Genomic DNA, 17,538 nt, shown 5'->3' on the forward strand with positions numbered 1-17,538 from the left:
TGGGGCGCCTGCCGCGGCCCCAGCCCCCGCGCTGGCCCCGGCAGCTGCTCCACAGCTGCTCCCAAACTCTCACAGCCTCTTAGGGCGGCTCCGGCTCTGGCCTCGCTCGGAAATGCTGGTGTGAGGAAGGGCGTGGGGGGAGCGGGCGGCACCGCCAGGGCCCTCGGCACCCTGTCCCGTGTCCCTCTGGGGTCATCCACGGGCTGCCTGAAGGGCTTGTCTTGGGACGGGCCACTCGACCAACATCCCCCAACCCGCAGGAATCAGGCCCTACGCGCTCTCCATTGCTGCTCTGGCACAGAGACCCTTCCAGCGCGGTGCTGGTCCAGGCTGGGGGCAGCGCCGGGGACAGGGAATCGCTGCCGGTCCGGGCGGGAGCATTAGCACCTGGCTGGGAGCCCCTGCAGAGCCCTGCGCGGGTCAGTGCAAAACCAGCTGTGGGCTCACACAGAGGCAAAACCTCCTGGGAAAGGTGCTTCGGGGTTCTGAAAGGACCGGGGGCTTGGGAGTGGTGGGGATAGAGGAGCAGACAGGTAGCAAAGAGGCCCCCAAAAAGGCTGTGTCCACTGACCCCTTGTGCAAGCAGTGAGGGCATGGCTGGGTGTGTAGGGCAAAGCCTACGGTGCCGTGTCCTTGGAGAGGAAACCTTGGACACGGGGGCTCGGCGTAGGGCAGCGGAGGGCACGGGAAGCCAGGTGTGCCACGTCTCCTGGGTGTAGAGGACGTGGGGCAGGGGAGAATAGGGGAATGGAGAGGACCACCCAGCACGAGAGGTCTCCAGAGTGCAAGTTCCCAAGAGGGGCAGCACAGGATGCGGGGTCCCCAGGGCGGAGGAGAGCCCGGGATGCGAAACCACCCGGCGTGCAGGTTCCCAGGAGGAGCTGAGCCGGGGTTCAGTGTCCCTGGGGCTGGGGACGGCCCGGAGCGCGGTGTTGCGGGGGCAGAGCAGAGCCCAGGCTGCGGGATCCCGGGGGCGAGCTGTGCGCGGGGGCGGCCCGGGGCGGGGGTGATGCTGCCCGCACCCCCGGGGTCCCGGCTCGGGGCCCGGCGGCGCGGCCGGCGGGGTGCCCTGGGGGCGCCCCGGGGGCGCGGCGGGGGCGGGGGCCGGGCGGGGGGGCGGAGGGGAGGGGAGGGGGGCCGCCGTTCGCGGCGCTAGGACCGGGCGCGGCGGCGGGCGGAGCCTCCCCGCCGCTCGCCCCTCCGCCCGGCCGCTGCGGCAGTGTCTCGGAGGCGGGCAGGCGGCCGGTCCCTCCGGTCCCCCGGCAGCATCCCGGCCCCGCCATGGCTGGCGTCGGCTTCGCGGCGCACCGCCTGGAGCTGCTCGCCTCCTACCAGGACGTGATCGGCGAGGACAGCCCCACCGACTGGTGAGCGCGCTCGCCGCCGCCGCCGCCCCTTTGTCCCCGCCGCCGCCGCCGCCGCCGCCCTTTGTGCACGGAGCCGCCCGGTAACACCGGCCGCGCCCCGAGCTGCGCCCCCCGCCGTCCCCGGGAGCCCCGGCACACAAAGGCGGGCGGGGCGGCGGGGGGTGTGCCCGGCTCGCCGCCCCCGGTGCCCGCACCTGCCCGCCGCACCGGGCCGGGGCGCGGTCCCCGCTTTGTCTGCGCCGGGCCGGCACGTGCGAGCGCCGGCACCCGTCGGCCCCGGGAGTCCCCGGCAGGGCCCGGTCCGACCCCCAGCCGGGCAGCGAGAGCGGGGAGCGGGGGAATTCGCGCACGGCGGGGAGGGCCCCGTGGGGATCCCCGGTGCTGGGCCCGGCACCGGTTCCTCGCCATTGTCTGGAGCTGGAGCCGCGGGCAGGGGCTCCCGGGGAACGGGGGATGGGGAGGGGATCGGGGCGCCCGCAGCCCGGCCCCGCTCCCGACCGGTCCTGCTCCCGACCGGCTCCACCGGTATCCCGGCAGCGGGCGGTCCCGCTGCCCGGCGGAGAGAGGCCTGAAGCCGCGGGGGCACCGAGCATCTCCCGCCGCTCCCGCTACCCTCAGATTCCCCCGAGCTCCTTGGCTGCCACATCCTTGGGGGGGTCGTGGTGTGTCGGCCCGGGACTGCCCCGCCGGGCTGGGGTTGCTGTTGAGTCGGGGAGGGGAGTGGCTCTCTCCGCTGGGACCCCCGGCTTCTCGCGCTGCCCGCACCCCGGTGCGGGGCACCCGGTGTCGAGGCCGGCTGGATCCAGGCCCGCTGCGGGGAGCATCACCGACTGCCAGCCCACCCGCATCTCCCAGCCCAGCCGGGTGCCGGGAGGCTGGCTGGGGCCATCTGCCCCGCCATCCCCTCCCTGCCCTCCAGGGTGCCTCTGGCATGCTGTGTGGGAACGCTGCCGGCACACTGGGGCGCATCCCGCTGGGCAGAGCCGGGGCGCTGGACAGCAGGGAGTGCTGGGTGCATGCTGTGCATGATGCTTTTGGTGGGGGGCGGACGGAGGGGAGCTACTGCGCGCCCACCATCCAGCCAGGGGCATCCACCACCCCTCCGGGATACACCCACCACCCATCCGGGGACTCCCACCTCCCAGCTGGGCTGCACCCACAACCCAGCCGGTCAGACATCTGTCTCTAACCAGGTCCTTGCTCTCAGGACAGGGCTGTGTGGGCCTGGGCAGGTCCAGGTCCCCGCCAGTCCCCGGCGTCTCCGGAGGGCCCCACAGTCCCTCTGTCAGCCCAGGGGCGCTGTGGGCAAGCGCCGTGTGTGTTGCCGGCCAGGCGGCAGCTGTCAGCCCTGGGTACATCTCGCTTCCCGGCATCCGCTGCAAAGGAGCCGTCCCTGCCAAAGCTGCTGAGAGAAGCAGAATCGGTTCCCGGGAAGGCGAGGGCCGGTGGCGGCTCCCCCCCACACACACACCTCCAACGCTGATCCCGGCCAGGCAGTGATCCCCTGCCGTCCCCATCCGTGGGGCTGACTTTGCTCCATCGTCCCCAGCTGCTCCATCGTCCCCAGCCACCCCATCCCATTGTCACCGGAGTGCCTGGCACTCAGTGTGCCTGTGGGAACATCATCTCCTCTGCAGGGCCCTCTGCGGGGGTGCTGGATGGAGGGTGATGCTGGTGGGGCTGCATCGGGCAAGGTGATGGGGACAGCCAAATGGGGAGGAAGGCCCAGACTGGCTGAGCCAGGGAGCTGCCTGGGAGGACGCTGTGCCAGAGCCTGGCCCTGGGCCGGTACCGCGGAATGCCACGCTCATGCCCGCCCGGGATCCCTCTGTTTAGTCTGGGATTTCCCCTGCTCCAGCCCGGTCCTGGAGGGTCCGAGCATCCCCTCCCCCTGCCCGGCCCCGCGAAGGCTGCTGGGGCCCATTACTCGATCGGAAAGGAATTTGGTGCTGCTTTCTGAGCACGCCGACTCCCTGGAGCTCCCAGCCACATTGGAAACACATGTGCCGGGGCTGGGGCGGGAGGCTGGGGCGATGTGACCCCTCCCTGGCCATGGCACGGGGGGTGGGCTGCCGCGGGAGCGCCGTTCTGGCACCCCGGGATGCTGCTGTGCCTGCTCCGGTGAGCAGCGGGGCCATGCGAGGGCAGTGGGGCTGCGGTCTCTTTGGTTGGGGTGATGAGGGATCCTCAGTGGAGGCCCCCGGCTGCGGGGAGCCCCCCCTCCGGGCTGCACAGGGCATCTCCACCCACGGGTGACCCACATACCTGGAGCCCGGGGGTGGGAGAGGGCCGTATGGGTTGGGTGGAGGGATTAAAGCCCATGGAAGCGGGGTAAGCAATGCATGATGCTGACAGCACCCGCTGTGACACAGCTGCTCCCCACTGCCAGGGGTTGTGGTGATGCTGTTGGGCTGTGGGGCCCTGGGGGCACCCCTGGGGATGCTACTGGCCCCAGCACGGCTTCCCTGTCTCCTGGAATGGAAACCTCCATCCTGGCATGGAGTCAGGCTGTGCTGCTGAGCTGTGTCCACAGCAAGCCCCATCTGCCCTGGGAGCACCCGCGGGTGCAGGCAGCAGCCTTGTGCCCAGATACCACCCAGCATGGCAGGGTTCTGGGGAGGAAAAGCAGGCAGTGGGTGCCCCCAGCACCCACAGGGCTCCCCAGGCAGTGATGCTGTAGCTCTGCCCTACTTCTTTTCTCCTGTCTGCTGCCAGCTGCATCCCACCCTGCCAGCTTCCAGCTCGCTGCCCTGGGCTCCCCCAAACTGCTGCCGTCCTCCCCCATTCCTGGGGGATCAGAGGCTGCATTTGCCACCCTTCCCTGTCACAGCCATCTCAGACGGCACTTTGCAGCTGTTCCAGGCCTGGAAGCTGGCGCCGGCTGGGGCGGCCGATTAGCGGGATCGGGATGTGCGGATTAAAGTCAATCTTGTTGGTGCAATTATCTGCGGCTCCCTGCCAGGGGCTCGGGGGGCAGCGGGTGCTGGAGGCAGAGGGAGGCCCTCTCCCTCTTAGGCACCTGCCTGCCTTCCCCTTGCTTTTTAGCTCCAGCCACGGCTCTGTTTTGGGGGTGGCTCTGCCCGTAGGGACCCTCAATTCCCGTTCCCCAGGCTGTGGATTGAAGCTGCGGGCTTGAGTGGGGACGGCTTTGCTCGGCACAGCGGGGATTTTGGGGCTCTGAGAAGCGCCGTGCGGGCACCACCAGCCGAATGCTGATCGGCGGAGCCGCCCACCCGCGGCGGAGCAGGGATGTGGGGGATCCAGCACGGGCGGCCCTGGCTTTCCGGGTGCAGCGCGTGACGGTGGCAGGCAGGTTTGGGTGCCTGCCAGGCCCCGCAGGTCCCCACTGCCTGCCTGCCTCCCCCGCTCCCCTCCACTAATCACCTCGTCATCGGGGCGAGCTGCATCCCAGCTGGGATGGGGGGGTTGCCATGGTGATGGAGGATGCTGGTTGCCTAGCGACATCCATCCCCTCGCCCACCCGCCCTGGACCAATTTGGCATGCGTGGTCCCCCCTCCATCGCTGGCTGTGTGCCTCTGGGGAGGTGCTGGCTGGTGGGGGTCCCCGCGGAGCCCCCAGAGGGGCTGGCCAGGGCACGGTGGGAGCGACAGGGGGTTTCCCATCAGCTGGGAATGGTTTCCAAGGAACAGTCTCCATGACGGCCCCATCACACTCTGGCGGCTCATTGATTTGCTGCTGCTGGTGCTCCGGCGTCCTCCCCCAGCCTGGTGCCTGCTGGGCTGGTGGCTCACGTAGCCAGGCACGTGAGTGGACCCGGGTCCTTACTGGGGCACAGGGTTGTCCCCAAACCTGGTCAGTAGATGGAAGGGTCGTGAGGGGACAGGGATGGGCAAGCAAGTTGCTGTGAGATTGTGTTGGCCTGCAGCACAGCAGTCGGTGGGTCCTTGTGCCCAAGTGACTGTCCCCAAACTTGGGACCCTTCCCCACGGCTGCCACCAAGGTTTGGGGAATAGGCCCTGCCCCACATCCTGTCTGCCTTGCCTGGCAGTCTGGCTCTTGGTGCTGTTGATGGACAAGGGATTGTTGTGGCTGTATGCTAGTTTTGGGACAAGCAGCCAGACCCCAGGACATGCCCTGACCTCAGTGTAAGCAGGATGGGGATGTTGGGGGCTGCCCCACACTCCTCCTGGCTTTGGCTCACCCACAGTGTCTCCCCAGGGCCCTCTACACATATGAGGATGGCTCTGATGACCTGAAGCTGGCAGCATCAGGAGGTAAGGTCCTCTGTCCCCTCCGCCAGCTTGCCTGTGCCGGTGTTTTCCCTGTCACCAATTCCTGGTGCTGGGTGCACATGGGCTGATGGTGCTGTGCCAGGTGGAGGTTTGCTGGAGCTTTCTGGCCACTTTGAGATTCAGAAGGTGATGTATGGCTTCTGCAGCGTCAAGGACCCCCAGGCCGTGCTCCCCAAATATGTCCTCGTCAACTGGGTGAGTCTGGGGGCCATGCTGAGGGGGCCTGTGCTGTGCCCACAGGGTACAGGCTGGGTGTGAGGGAGCTGGCAGTGGCCAGGGGCTGTGGGTGCCCCACAGTCCTGCTGGCCTGCTGAGGTCAGTGGGGTGGGGGTCACCCTGCTGCCTCTCAGCTCAGTCCCTCCCTGGCTGCCACAGGTGGGTGAGGACGTGCCGGACGCCCGCAAATGCGCCTGTGCCAGCCACGTAGCCAAGATTGCCGAGTTCTTCCAGGTGGGTGACGCTGGGGAGGGGGAAGATGTTGCCAGGGCACTGATCCTGAACCCTGATGGCTACTTGCACCCCCCCCCAGGGTGTCGATGTCATTGTCAATGCCAGCAGCGTGGAGGACATTGACCCCGGGGCCATCGGGCAGCGGCTCTCCAACGGGCTGGCCCGTGTCTCCAGCCCGGTGCTGCACCGCCTGCGGCTGCGCGAGGACGAGAACGCCGAGCCCGTGGTAATGTCCCCATGGCAGCGCTGGTGATGCTGGCGGGACTGGGGCGTCCCTCCCGCCCAGGGCTCCTGTGTGCCACAGCCCCTCACCCCGTGTGCCCCTTACTGTTGCACCCCTCGCTGATCCCAGCCCCTCCACCCCACACCGTTCCTCCGTCCCAGGGCACCACTTACCAGAAAACCGATGCCACCGTGGAGATGAAGCGGCTCAACCGGGAGCAGTTCTGGGAACAGGCAAAGGTGGGTTACGGAGAGACACCCCAGGGAGCGGGGTGAGCTTCTGGCTGGCTGATGGGCAGCCCCCTCATTGATCTCCCCCCCCAGAAAGAGGAGGAATTGCGTAAGGAGGAGGAGCGGAAAAAGGCCCTGGACGCCCGGCTGCGGTTCGAGCAGGAGCGGATGGAGCAGGAGCGGCTGGAGCAGGAGGAGCGGGAGCGGCGCTACCGGGAGCGCGAGGAGCAGATCGAGGAGCACAGGCACGGCTGGGGTCGGGTGGGATGTGGGTACGGGATGGCTGCGCACGTGCCGTGGGCTGGGTGGGCACATGGGTGTCCCTCACAGGGTGGGGTTGGGGCAGGGACTGGCAGGAGCCGATGCCCAGCGCCTCTCCCGTTTCCCCGTTGCAGGAGGAAGCAGCAGAGCTTGGAGGCGGAGGAGGCCCGGCAGCGCCTGAAGGAGCAGTCCATCTTTGTGAGTGCCACGGTGGGACTGGTGCCACGATCGGAGCCAGGGCTGCCACTGGCATTGCCCCCAGGGAAGGGCTTTCCCCAGCTGGGTGCCCGGGGCTGGGAGGTGATGCTGTGTCTCTTCCCAGGGGGACCAGCAAGAGGAAGACGACAGGCAGCAGTTTAGGAAATCGGAGTCAGAGGTGGAGGTGAGTGTGCTGATGGCCGTGCCCGGTGCTGGTCCTCACTCCCCATCCAGCAGTGCCCACAGCTAGATGGGAATGAAGCTGTGGGATGTGTGGAGGGTGGTCCCACAGCCCCACGCCACCGGGGCGGTGGGGCTCAGCCTCCTCCGTCCCCACAGGAGGCTGCTGCCATCATCGCTCAGCGGCCTGACAACCCCCGGGACTTCTTCAAGCAGCAGGAGCGGGTGGCATCAGGCAGCAGCGATGCTGTCTCGCCGGGCAGCCACAGGACAGGTGAGGGGCTGCGGGGGGCTGTGGGCACAGGGGTGGGTACCAGGAGACCAGGGCACAGGTGAGTGCAGTGTCACAGCTCAAAGGATTGCAGTGGGATGCGGAAAGACCAAGGATGCAATGTGGGGAGGGGGTGCACCCTCTGCCATCACTGGCACTGTGGTTCTGGGTGCCAAGGGTATGAGGATGGCAGGGGGCATCCTGCTCTGCTGTGCCGCCATCACTGCCACCATCACCGCCACTGCCACTGCACCTCACGTGGCCCCTGCAGCTGGGGCAGCTTGTCACGGGCTGAATGTCAGGTTGTCTTCAGCAAAACGGGGCTCACCTTGCTCCCTGCTGCGTGTTGTCCACTCACCTGTCGTAGCACTGTGCCCGCAGTCAAGCTGGAAGCGTGGTCGGTGTGTATGGGTGGGCAACTGGAAGTCCAGAGATGGCTTGGGACTGCATCCCATGGTAACAGCTAAAAGGGGCAGGAGAGAGTGAGGCACATGTGGGTTGCTCAGCGTGCTGCCAGCTGGCAAGGAGTGCCCCATGGAGAAGCTAAGCTGCACCACAGTCTGGAGTCCAGTTCTGGGACTCTTTTTGTGCATCTAGGGAAGGACTGTCTGTCCTGGTGGGTGCTTCCAGCCATGGGGCCGTGTCGTGGTGCTGTGCTGGGGGGCTGTGCTGTGGGCTGTGCTGGGAGGGAGCCTGTGACTTGTGTTCTTGTGTGGTGTGCCATGGGTTGTGCCATGGGTTGTGCCATGGGCTGTGCTGTGGGGCTGTGCCGTGGTGCTGTGCCTCGGGGCAGTGCTGTGGGGCTGTGCCGTGGGTCGTGCTGTGGGCTGTGTGTTCTGGCCATGCCGTGGGTTGTGCCACGGATTCACGCTGTGGGGCTGTGCTGTGGCTGAGCAGATAGCTGGTCCCACGGCCGTGTCCTGGCCTCTCTCCCCACCTGGCCAGGCAGTGCTGCCTCACGTCCTTCTGTCCTGCTGCCTTTCCATCCTCTTGTCCTGCCATTCTCCCACCATGCTGCCTTCCACCCTGCTGTGCTCCCATCCCGGTGCCCTGGTGCTCCAGCCCCGCCACGACTGCGCTGAGCAGGGACTGACCCATCTCTTTGCTCTCTCTCTCTCTCTCCGTCCGTCCGTCTGTCTGTCTTTCTCTCACAGGTCGTCTGCACTGTCCTTTCATAAAGACAGCTGACAGTGGGCCACCTTCTTCCTCCTCCTCCTCCTCCTCCCCCCCACGGACCCCCTTCCCCTATATCTCCTGCCACCGCACTCCAAATCTCTCCTCTTTCTTCCCATGTAGGTAGCTGGGAGCTCCCGGGCGCGCAGCTCCGGGGGTCGAGCCATGGGCAGCTGCCCCACAGCCCACCCAGCCCCACGGCACACCGGACCGGCAGCGGAGGCAGCACGGGCACCCCGAGGGGGACTGGCACCCTGAGGGGGACTGGCACCGAGGCGGGGACCATGCCCCTGCTGGGGCTGACCCTGTGCTGGTCCCTGTGCCCCTGGGAGGGGGGGACATAGGGCAGGCTGTGCCCATGGGTCAGATGGGGACAGGGTAGAGCTGTGCCTGGGGAGGTGATGGTCCACAGTGGGATGGGATAGACTGTGCCCATGGGGTAAAGCGGGCACGGGGCAGGCTCTGCCCATGGGGCAGCTGTGCCCTGGGTCATGCAGGACTGTGCCCGTGGGGCAGGGTCAGGCAGCGTGGAAAATGCTGTGCCAGAATCACGTGCTGATGGGGCAGAAGGGAAAGGGACATCTCTGCCCTGGACCATGCAGGGGCAGCATTAGGCAGTGTGGAAAAGGCTGTGCCCAGGATCATGTGAGGCTGTGCCAGTGGGGCAGAAGGGGATGGAACAGCTGTGCCATGGACAAGAATGCAAGACTGTCCACAAAACAGCGTGGAATGGAAAAGGCTGTGCCCAGGAATGTGTGGGGCTGTGCCAGTGGGGCAGAAGGAGCCGGGTGGTTCCAGGGGCCATGTAAGGCTGTGCCCCCACAGGCACAGTTGACAGGACGTGGAGCCTTTCCCACAAAGGCTGTGTCAGGGCACAGCTGAGTGACGCATGGGCAGAGCCAGTGCGTACCACGGCACGTATGGGGCTGCCTGTCCCCTTGCCCAGCAGACGTGGGGGCTGAAACTCATGGGGGTGGAGGGGACACCTGGAGGGGACATGGAAGCCTCCACCCCACCACCCAGGAGGGGACGACGTGGTGGCAGGTACACAGTGATGTGCACTTGGCAGCTCACAGCTGGGTTGGTGCGGGGCAGGAGCAGTGCTGGGGCTCTGGTTCCCCCCGTCAGTGTGGGCAGCCCCCCCACGCCACCCCATCTCCCTTGTCTGCAGGCAGCCAGTCGGACGCCTTCCGCAAGGCCTCGGCAGCGGGCTGCAGCCCCTGCGAGTCCAGCCCGGCCGCCACGCCGCTGGGCGAACCGGGCACCCGCGCGCCCGCTGACCAGACGCCGGCAACGCCCAAAGGTGGGCGCGGGGCTGGCGCCGTCTCCCCCTGCCCAGGGCTGCCGGGTGCATCCCCACTGCAGCGCCCTCGGCTCTGCTGCAGCCCCCCCAGATGCCCTTGCATGGCTCAGTGCATCTGTGCTGTCCCATCCGCATCCCTCAGCATATCCCGCCTGCCTCTGCTGTGTCCCACAGCGCATCCCTGCTGCAGCCCCCTCGGCTCTGCTGCCACCCCCACGGCTCTGCTGCCGCCCCCAGAGCTGCCCTCGCATGGCTCAGTGCACCCGTGCTGTCCCGTCTGCATCCCTTGGCATATCCCCACCATCTCTGCTGTGTCCCCCAGCACATCCCCGCCGTTCCTGCTGCTCCGTGCTGCTGCATCCCTGCCGTCTCTGCTGCATCCCCCGGTGCAGCCCCACCGTCACTGCTGTATCCCTACCGCCCCCAGTGCATTTTCTAATGCCAGTGAGTTCCTGCTGTCTCTGCTGCACCCCACGCCATGCATCCCCCCATCTCCAGTGCATTCCCCCAGCTCTGTACATGCTGGCCCTCCCTGCTGCACCTCCCAGTGCAGCCCTGCTGTCTCTGCTGGGTCCCCCAGCACGATGCTGCCCAGTCTGCGCCGTCCTGCCGTACGTCCTATCCAGGGCTGCTGAATCCCTCTGCACGTCCCCTCTGCCCCACTGCGTTCCCAGGGCACCCCTGCCAGCTCTGCTGCTGTCACCATGTGTCCCTGCTGCATCCCCACTGGCCCCTTGGCATCTTCTGGTGCATCCCAGCTTTCCCTTCTGCATCTTCCCAGGGCACCTCTCCCGTTCCCTCCACAGCCCTTTCTACCTCCCTGCCACTCCCCAGGGGATCACCTTGTCCCTCCCTATGTCCCCTCACTCCCCAGAGCATGCCACAATCCTCTCCCTGCCCAGCCACCCCACCCATACTGTGCCCAGTTCAAAGGACTCCAAATCCCTCTGAGCTGCATCCCTGTCCCCGGGTGACCCCAAACCCTGGATGAGGTTGTCTGTCCTCACTGACTCCTGTCCCCTCCTTTCAGAGTCCCCCAGCCCCAGCGCACAGGAGCCCGGGCCAGCCACGCCCGAGCAACACTGGCCCTTCCCAGGGCCCGAGGACAAGGCCATCGAGCCCCCTGGGGACGAGCCCAGTCCCAGGCCAGTGTGGACAGCGGGGGGTGATGCCCTGGGGGACCTGGTGACCCTGGAGCCCACCGAGCCCTCCCTGCCACCCGTGGCCGACGAGCCCCAAACTGGGGAAGCCCCCAACCCTGAGAGCCTCATCGACCTGTGGCAGAGCGACGGGGTGACTCCCCCAGCTGCCTGGCCCCTGCCTGCTGCCCCTGTCCCCGAGACACCCCCGGCCATGCTGCCCGAGGAGGGGGCCCTGCTGAGCCTGGAAGAGCTGCCTGAGCCCCCTGCCACCTTCTGCGACGCGGAGCAGGAGGATGAGGATGAGGAAGAGGCAGCTGGCGAGGGGGAACCCCAGTCCCAGGATCTGGGCTGCCAACACACACCCCAGGAAGACACCCCGGGCCGAGAGACGCCCCCCATCACCAATGGGGAGATGGCCCACAAGGATGGGACACCGGGTCGTGGGGAGCAGGTGAGCATCACTGTGGGGAGAGGTCAGGGGGTGATGGGGGGCTGGGGGGGGGTCCTGACAACCTGCCCCCACCCCCCAGGCCAGCGAGGGCTACTTCAGCCAGTCCCAGGAGGAGGAGGTGCCCCCCACCGAGGAGCTGTCTGCCAAAGCCCCCCAGCCCGTCTTCTACAACAAGCCCCCAGGTGAGTGAGGACAGTGAGGAGGGGGAGTCTGTCCCTCTCTGGGGCACCCCAAGCCATCCTGACCCCTCTCCCTGTCCTCCAGAGATCGACATCACGTGCTGGGATGCAGACCCTCTGCCCGAGGAAGAGGAGAGCTTTGGGGGGGCCCTGTGAGGCCAGGCCCCGCTGCCGGCACAGGCAGCCCGCCCCGGCCGGCGCGGGGCACGAGGGGGCTGCAGCCGGGGGCCGGGCCCCCCTCACCCCTCTGGGGCCCCGCAGGATGAGGCCTCCAGGTGGCGGCCACCCCGCTGCAGCCCCGCCCCGGGGCACCTTTTACAGCCCCCCCTTCTCCTCCTCTCTTTTTTAAGTTGTCGGTAGGAGCCGTGTCAGCCCCCCAGCCCTCCCTTAGCACCCTCCCCCCCGATACCCCAGCGCCCCTTTGGGGGGGACGACACACGCTCGCATCCCCTGCCCGGCTGTGGGACAGGGTCCTCGTTCTCTTCGTGCCCCCCCCCCGGGAGCCCCCCCAGTACTTTGCACGAGTTCAAAGAAAAAAAAAAAAAAAAAGAAATAATAATAATAATAATAATAAATGAATATGGCAATAAAGTGACCCGACCGAGGCAAGGCTGCAGCCAGCGGCGTCCCCCCCCCCAAACCCCAGCAGGGAGCTGATGTGGGGGCTTTTACCCCTTCCCCACTCCTTCTTTGCTGGGAGCCCTCTCCTCCCCTGCTTGGCCCGTGCTTGGCCCCTCTCCTCCCCCCATTCCCCCCAGAAACTTTTTGGAAAGCACAAGTTCTGTACCGGCGGTGTGCTCATGTCTGTTAATAAATAAAGCGTCTCCCACGGGGGCTGCAGCCTGCTGGGGGGGCAGGGAGGGCTGGGACTGGGGGGCTATGGCTGCCTTGGGGAGGGGGGGCGGTCCCACCATGCCAGCCCGCCAGGAGGCAAACCCGAGCCACAAACTTTTATTCTCAAACTGTAACAAACAAAAAATTTAAGAAACAGAGCAGAGTCCGGGTCCCCAGCGCCCCCGGCCATGGGGGGGCCGGCGGGGGCCAGACGGGGAACCAGCCCCTTCCGCGCCGGCGGCGATGGCCCGCGCCGGGGCGGGTGTCCCTGGGGTGACACGAGCAACCGAAACGCCCCCACCCCCCAGGTGCATGGCAAGGTCCGGGCGTCCCCCGCGGCCGCCGTTAGACAGCGGTAGTCCTGCCGAAGAGGGGCATGGAGACCGGGAGGTGCCAGGGTCCCGTCTCGTAGGTGTCCCTGCTGCTGAGCTCCGAGTCCGTCCAGCTGGGAAACATGCGTGGGGAGCACTCCTGCTGCAGGTAGAGGTCCGGGCAGGCAGGGCCGGGGCTGGCTGAGCGGGGCAGGTGCAGCGCTGAACCGTAGCCGGCGTCCAGGAAAAGGGGTTTGTAGCTGGGAGGCTGCTCCTGCTTCTCCAGCCGCTCATGGCTCAGGAAAGGGGCGTTGATTTTGCGGTAGAGCCCCCGCGTGTCCATCAGCACCTCGCTGTATGGCGGGGGGGGCTCCGCCATCAGCAGCGCCTCCTCATAGCACGGCGGCTTTGACAGGTCTGACTCTGCAAGGCAAAGCCCCCCCCGGACCCCTGCTGCCGTCAGCGCTGCGCCCCGGCTCTCACGTCGTATCCCCCCCAAAACAGGGGGAGGCACGTGCTCCGGGGATGCGAGAGCCCCTCCCTGCTCCTTACCGTGCCGGCAGCTCCAGGGCCGGGGGGGTGGGATGTGGTGGGGGTGATGATGGTGATGGTGGGGCTCGAGGCGGAGGCGGTGGGGAATGGCGATGCCGGGGGGGCTGCCCCCGTAACCCTCGTAGTGCAGTGGCTCCATCTCCAGCGCGCGCAGGCTCTGCTCCCGCAGCCGCTCCTCCTGCTGCCGCTTCACCCGCCGCCGCAGGTAGCTGCAGAAGCAGCACAGCAGCACGATGAGGCCCCAGATGAGCCAGAAGCCCGCGAAGCAGGTGAGGAAGGTGTAGGTGCCCTGGGACATCACCATCTTGGCAGCCGGCCCCGGGGGAAGGCCCCCGCCTCTCCCTGCCCTCGGGATGGGGGACGGGATGCTCAGGGCGGCGGCAGGGTCAGGGAGGACCCGATGCTGTCAGGGCCGCCGAGGGCATCTCCCCGGGCCGTGCCCGGCGCCGTCTCCTCTGGCCCGCGGGCGAGCCTGCCGTCAGGGGTCCGTCCTCGCCATGGAGCTGGGGGGGGCTGGAGCGGGTGGGTCAGGCCTGGGTGCGCCGGGCGGGCGGTGGGGCGGGGGGCCGGCGGGGCGGGCGGCGGGGGGACGGGGCTGCCGGGGTCCCGCTGCCCATCGCTGGGGGGGGACCGCCGGGGTGGGGGCCCTGCAACGAGACAGACGCGAGCGTGAGCGACACGGAAACGTGGACGCCCTGTTCCCATGGTGACTCGCTCCACATGCGCCGCAGCGCCCGCAGCCAGGGGGAACCGTGCCTGGCACCCCATGCACCCCCCACCATCACCCCCATGGATGCAAAACTGCGCAGCCCCCCCTAGAATCGCCCACAGCACTGCTGGGCACCCTGGGGTGGGAGATGGGTGCTGTGGTCCCACAGCATCATCTTCAAGATAATGGGGTATCCGGTGGGATCCCCTTCTCCTGCCCACCCAGTGCACCCGAAGTTGCTGCTGAGCCCGGGCAGCTCATCCCTGCGCTGCCACACAGGAGGGTGACCTGGGGAGAAGGAGGGACAAGCAGAGGTGCCGGTTCCCTGCGGCACGTGGCGCTTGCAGGAGCACGTGCACCAAAGCCATCGCTGGCCTCGCAGCCACTGGGGATGGCGGCACCCCAACACAGCAATGCGGAGCCAGGGGCGGTGGTGATGGGAACCATCACCTTCGCCCTTTAGGCAGGGTGACAGCTCGGTCACATCCAGCCAAGCATCAAATGTCAAAGGTGTGTGCCAGGGGCAGGTCTGCTCCTCAGTGAGCGGCGAGCAGCACCCATGGGTGCTCGCAGGCAGGCACGTAAGCACCCGTCAGGATTCTCATTATCGTGGTGTGGGAGAAAACGGGCTCGGCAGCAGGGAGAAGGGTGAGCCTGGAGCGACGGCAGCCGAGGGCTGGGTGATCACGGTGACATTATCACTCCCTCGGAGTAGGGCGAAGGGGCACGGGGTGCTCCATCACCCTGCGGCGCAGGGCCACGCTGCCGGCAAGGGATCACGGCAGGGCCACTGGGGCTGAGGGTGCCGGCGGGGCCGGAGGGCCGAGCCCGGCTGAAGGAAGAAACGATGGGGAAGGAAGGAACCGGGGGCCCTGACCACGCTCCGGCGGGCAGCGGGGGCTGCTCCATCACGCAGACAAACGCGTGGGCTGAGGCAGCGCCGGGATCTGGGTCTTTGGGGAGGGGGTGCCCTGGCTGAACCTAGCTCGGTTCGGGCAGCGCTCGCCACATCGGCTGCAACAGGCTCCGCGCCGGCAGCCTGGGCATCCGCGGGGAGGAGAGGTACCGTGCGGGAAGGGCCGTGGTTCGAGCCCCGGGATGACGACCGGGGGAACACCGGGAAGCGGTGCAGGGCGGGCTGGCGGCGCAGCGGACCGGGGGCGTTCGCAGCTGGGGCGTGCGGGGGGAGCGGGGCTGCCGAGGACGTGCGGGCTGGGGGAGGAGCGGGGCCGGGCTGGAGACACTCACGCCGGGCGGAGAGCGGAGCGGCCGCCGAGCCGGGCCCCGCCGGTAGCCCCGGGCCGCCCCGCTGCCCCCGGCCACGGCCTGGGCCCCGCTGCCCGCGTCGCATCCCTACCCGCTGCCTCTGCGGAGAGGGTGACACCCCGGCGGGGAACCTCCCCGCTCCCCGTGCCGGGCGCGGCACCCCTTCCTCATCCTCCTCCTCCTCCTCCTCCTCCTCCCCCGGGGCGCGCGGCCGCCGGGGCCGGACCGGAGATGCGCGCCCCGGTACGCGCCGCGCGCTCCCGCCGCGGCTCCCGGTAGCGACGGCCCCGCGCGCCCCCGCCCCGGCCCCGCTGCCCCCGCACCGCGCAACAGGCGGAGGCGCCGCGCCCGCTCCCTCCGCGGCTCCCGTTACCGGCGGCGGCGGCGCACGCGGCTCAGGCGGCGGGCGGCGGCTCCATAGGGCGGCGGGGGAGGGGGCCCGGTGCGCGCCCGGTGCGCGGCGCCGCCGCCGCCTCCCGGCGCTGCCTTTGTCTCCGGTGAGCGCTCCCGCGCCGCCGCCGCGCGCCGCCCCGCCCGCCCGGGCTCCCGCCCCGCCGCTGCGCCCCGCCCTCGGCTCGGGGAGGGATCCGCGGGCTCCCCGCACCCCCCGCCCCGGGACCCGCCGCCGCTCGGGGGCTACCGGCTGGGCACCGGTGCTGCCAAGGGAATCCCCCCGCTCCGGCCCCTGGGGGAACGGCGGCGAGATGCCGGTGGCGAGAGGGCCAGGGCATCCCCGGGGGTGGCCGCGGGAGCCCCCCGAGGTGGGGGGGCCGGGGATTCCCGGGTAGCGGCTCCCGGCCCGGGTGGGGTGAGGGCCCTGCAATGCCCGGTGGGGTGGTGCCACAGGCTCCCACGGTCGGTAGCCCTGCACTCGCCCTGGAGGTACCCTAGGGGTGCTGCCACCCGTTCCCGCAATGCCATCCCCAGCCTGCTAAAGGGGTGACACCTGCGTGCTCCTCGAGGTGACGGCCAGCACAGGGCCACAGCTGCTGGCAAGACCTTAACAGCCCCTGCCACAGCCCACCTGGCCACCGCAGTGAGACACGTGGCTCTGCAGGGCAGGGGCGCCAGCCTGGCCCCCTGAACAGCGAGGGGCCAAGATGGCACTGGGTGTCCCGGGGTCACCCCTCTCCCTTGGGTGCCATAGCCCCAAGCAGAACCCTCGCCAGCCCGGCCTGGGCACCTGTCCCTGAGCTAGGGCTCCCCCAGCCATCGCCATCGCCATCCGGTGGTTGTCACCAGCTCTTCTCTGCTGTAAATGAGGCCAGTGGTCGCGGCCCCCATGGGACAGACCTCTGGCTCCTTCGGACTGCACCAAGCTTGGGCTCCAGTCCCCGCCGTCCCTTCGCTGCGCCCTGGGGCTGTGCCAGGAGCGGGGCAGAGTGGTTTTGGGGCGGAGATGCGCCAGATGCGGGTGGGTGATGGGTGTGGGTGCCCCACGCAGGCCACGACCCCGTCGTCGTTTCCTCCCTGTGGGCAGGGTGGCAGGCGCCCGCTGCGGCTGCACACACGGCGCATTGTTCTGCCGGGAGCCGGCCGGAAGGACTTCCTCCATCCCGGCCAGGGGATGACCTGGGCAATCCGGGTGCTGGCAGCCCACTCCCACCACAGCTGGGCATAGCGGCTCCGGTGTCCGGCCAAGCCCGACCACCTCGCAGCAGGGCCGCAGTGGCCACGTGTCCCCCGGCCCCCTTGGCTCTGGCCCCGACTCACCTTGCTGGAACTCGCCTCCTGCGATCCGACCTCACAGCGCGGCCACGGCAGTCGGGCACTGCCGGCTCGGTGTTTGTGGGGGTGCCCCAGCAGCACCCAGGGCGGGCAGGGGGCTGCGGCCATGCGGGGGGGCCAGGGTGGTCCCTTGAGGCATGGGGACCGCAGGGACGGGGGGCACGGCGGGGCCCACGGGCATCATCAGGTCAGGGCAAGGGCGGGCGAAGGGAGCCGGGCCTCCGGCCCCGCCAGCGCCGGGGGCCGGGAGCTGCCTTCCCCTTCCCCTTCTCCCCAGCAGCGGGGGGAGGCAGGCGGGGGAGCGCTCCCCGAGCCACATGGTGGGCTGGAGGAGGAGCCGTTGCCCAGGCAACAGCTGAGAGCATCCTTCACCCCTGAAAATGGTGTGCAGAGCTGCCGCCACAGCCCCACAGCACTGCTCAGGACCCCACAGCTCACCTGCGTCCGTAGGGTCCA

General features: G+C 68.7%; 2 protein-coding genes across 5 annotated transcripts; one reads left to right on the forward strand and one right to left on the reverse strand.

Moving 5' to 3' along the window:
- Positions 1-1,186: 1,186 nt before the first annotated feature.
- Positions 1,187-12,566, forward strand: DBN1 (drebrin 1). 2 transcript variants are annotated; one of them, XM_053990796.1, is made up of 15 exons: positions 1,187-1,367; positions 5,548-5,603; positions 5,704-5,816; positions 5,997-6,071; positions 6,151-6,297; positions 6,456-6,533; positions 6,618-6,769; positions 6,920-6,983; positions 7,108-7,167; positions 7,323-7,437; positions 8,589-8,726; positions 9,779-9,910; positions 10,941-11,503; positions 11,583-11,685; positions 11,768-12,564. In XM_053990796.1, the coding sequence occupies exons 1-15, from the start codon at positions 1,282-1,284 to the stop codon at positions 11,836-11,838; spliced, it is 1,953 nt and encodes a 650-aa protein (XP_053846771.1). In that variant the 5' UTR covers positions 1,187-1,281; the 3' UTR covers positions 11,839-12,564. The 2 variants fall into 2 exon arrangements, with proteins under 2 accessions (XP_053846771.1, XP_053846772.1); XM_053990797.1 differs by lacking the exon at positions 8,589-8,726 and having other exon boundaries at positions 11,768-12,566.
- Positions 12,567-12,618: 52 nt separating this feature from the next.
- On the reverse strand, positions 12,619-17,375 carry PRR7 (proline rich 7, synaptic). 3 transcript variants are annotated; one of them, XM_053990804.1, is made up of 3 exons: positions 17,068-17,375; positions 13,380-14,026; positions 12,619-13,250 (listed from the first exon to the last, which is right to left on the reverse strand). In XM_053990804.1, the coding sequence occupies exons 2-3, from the start codon at positions 13,681-13,683 to the stop codon at positions 12,862-12,864; spliced, it is 693 nt and encodes a 230-aa protein (XP_053846779.1). In that variant the 5' UTR covers positions 13,684-14,026; positions 17,068-17,375; the 3' UTR covers positions 12,619-12,861. The 3 variants fall into 3 exon arrangements, with proteins under 3 accessions (XP_053846779.1, XP_053846777.1, XP_053846776.1); XM_053990802.1 differs by having other exon boundaries at positions 12,619-13,277; XM_053990801.1 differs by having other exon boundaries at positions 12,619-14,026.
- Between the last annotated feature and the right edge of the window lie 163 nt (positions 17,376-17,538).

This window comes from Vidua macroura, chromosome 15 (genome assembly GCF_024509145.1).
Source record: "Vidua macroura isolate BioBank_ID:100142 chromosome 15, ASM2450914v1, whole genome shotgun sequence".
NCBI classification, from domain to species: domain Eukaryota; kingdom Metazoa; phylum Chordata; class Aves; order Passeriformes; family Viduidae; genus Vidua; species Vidua macroura.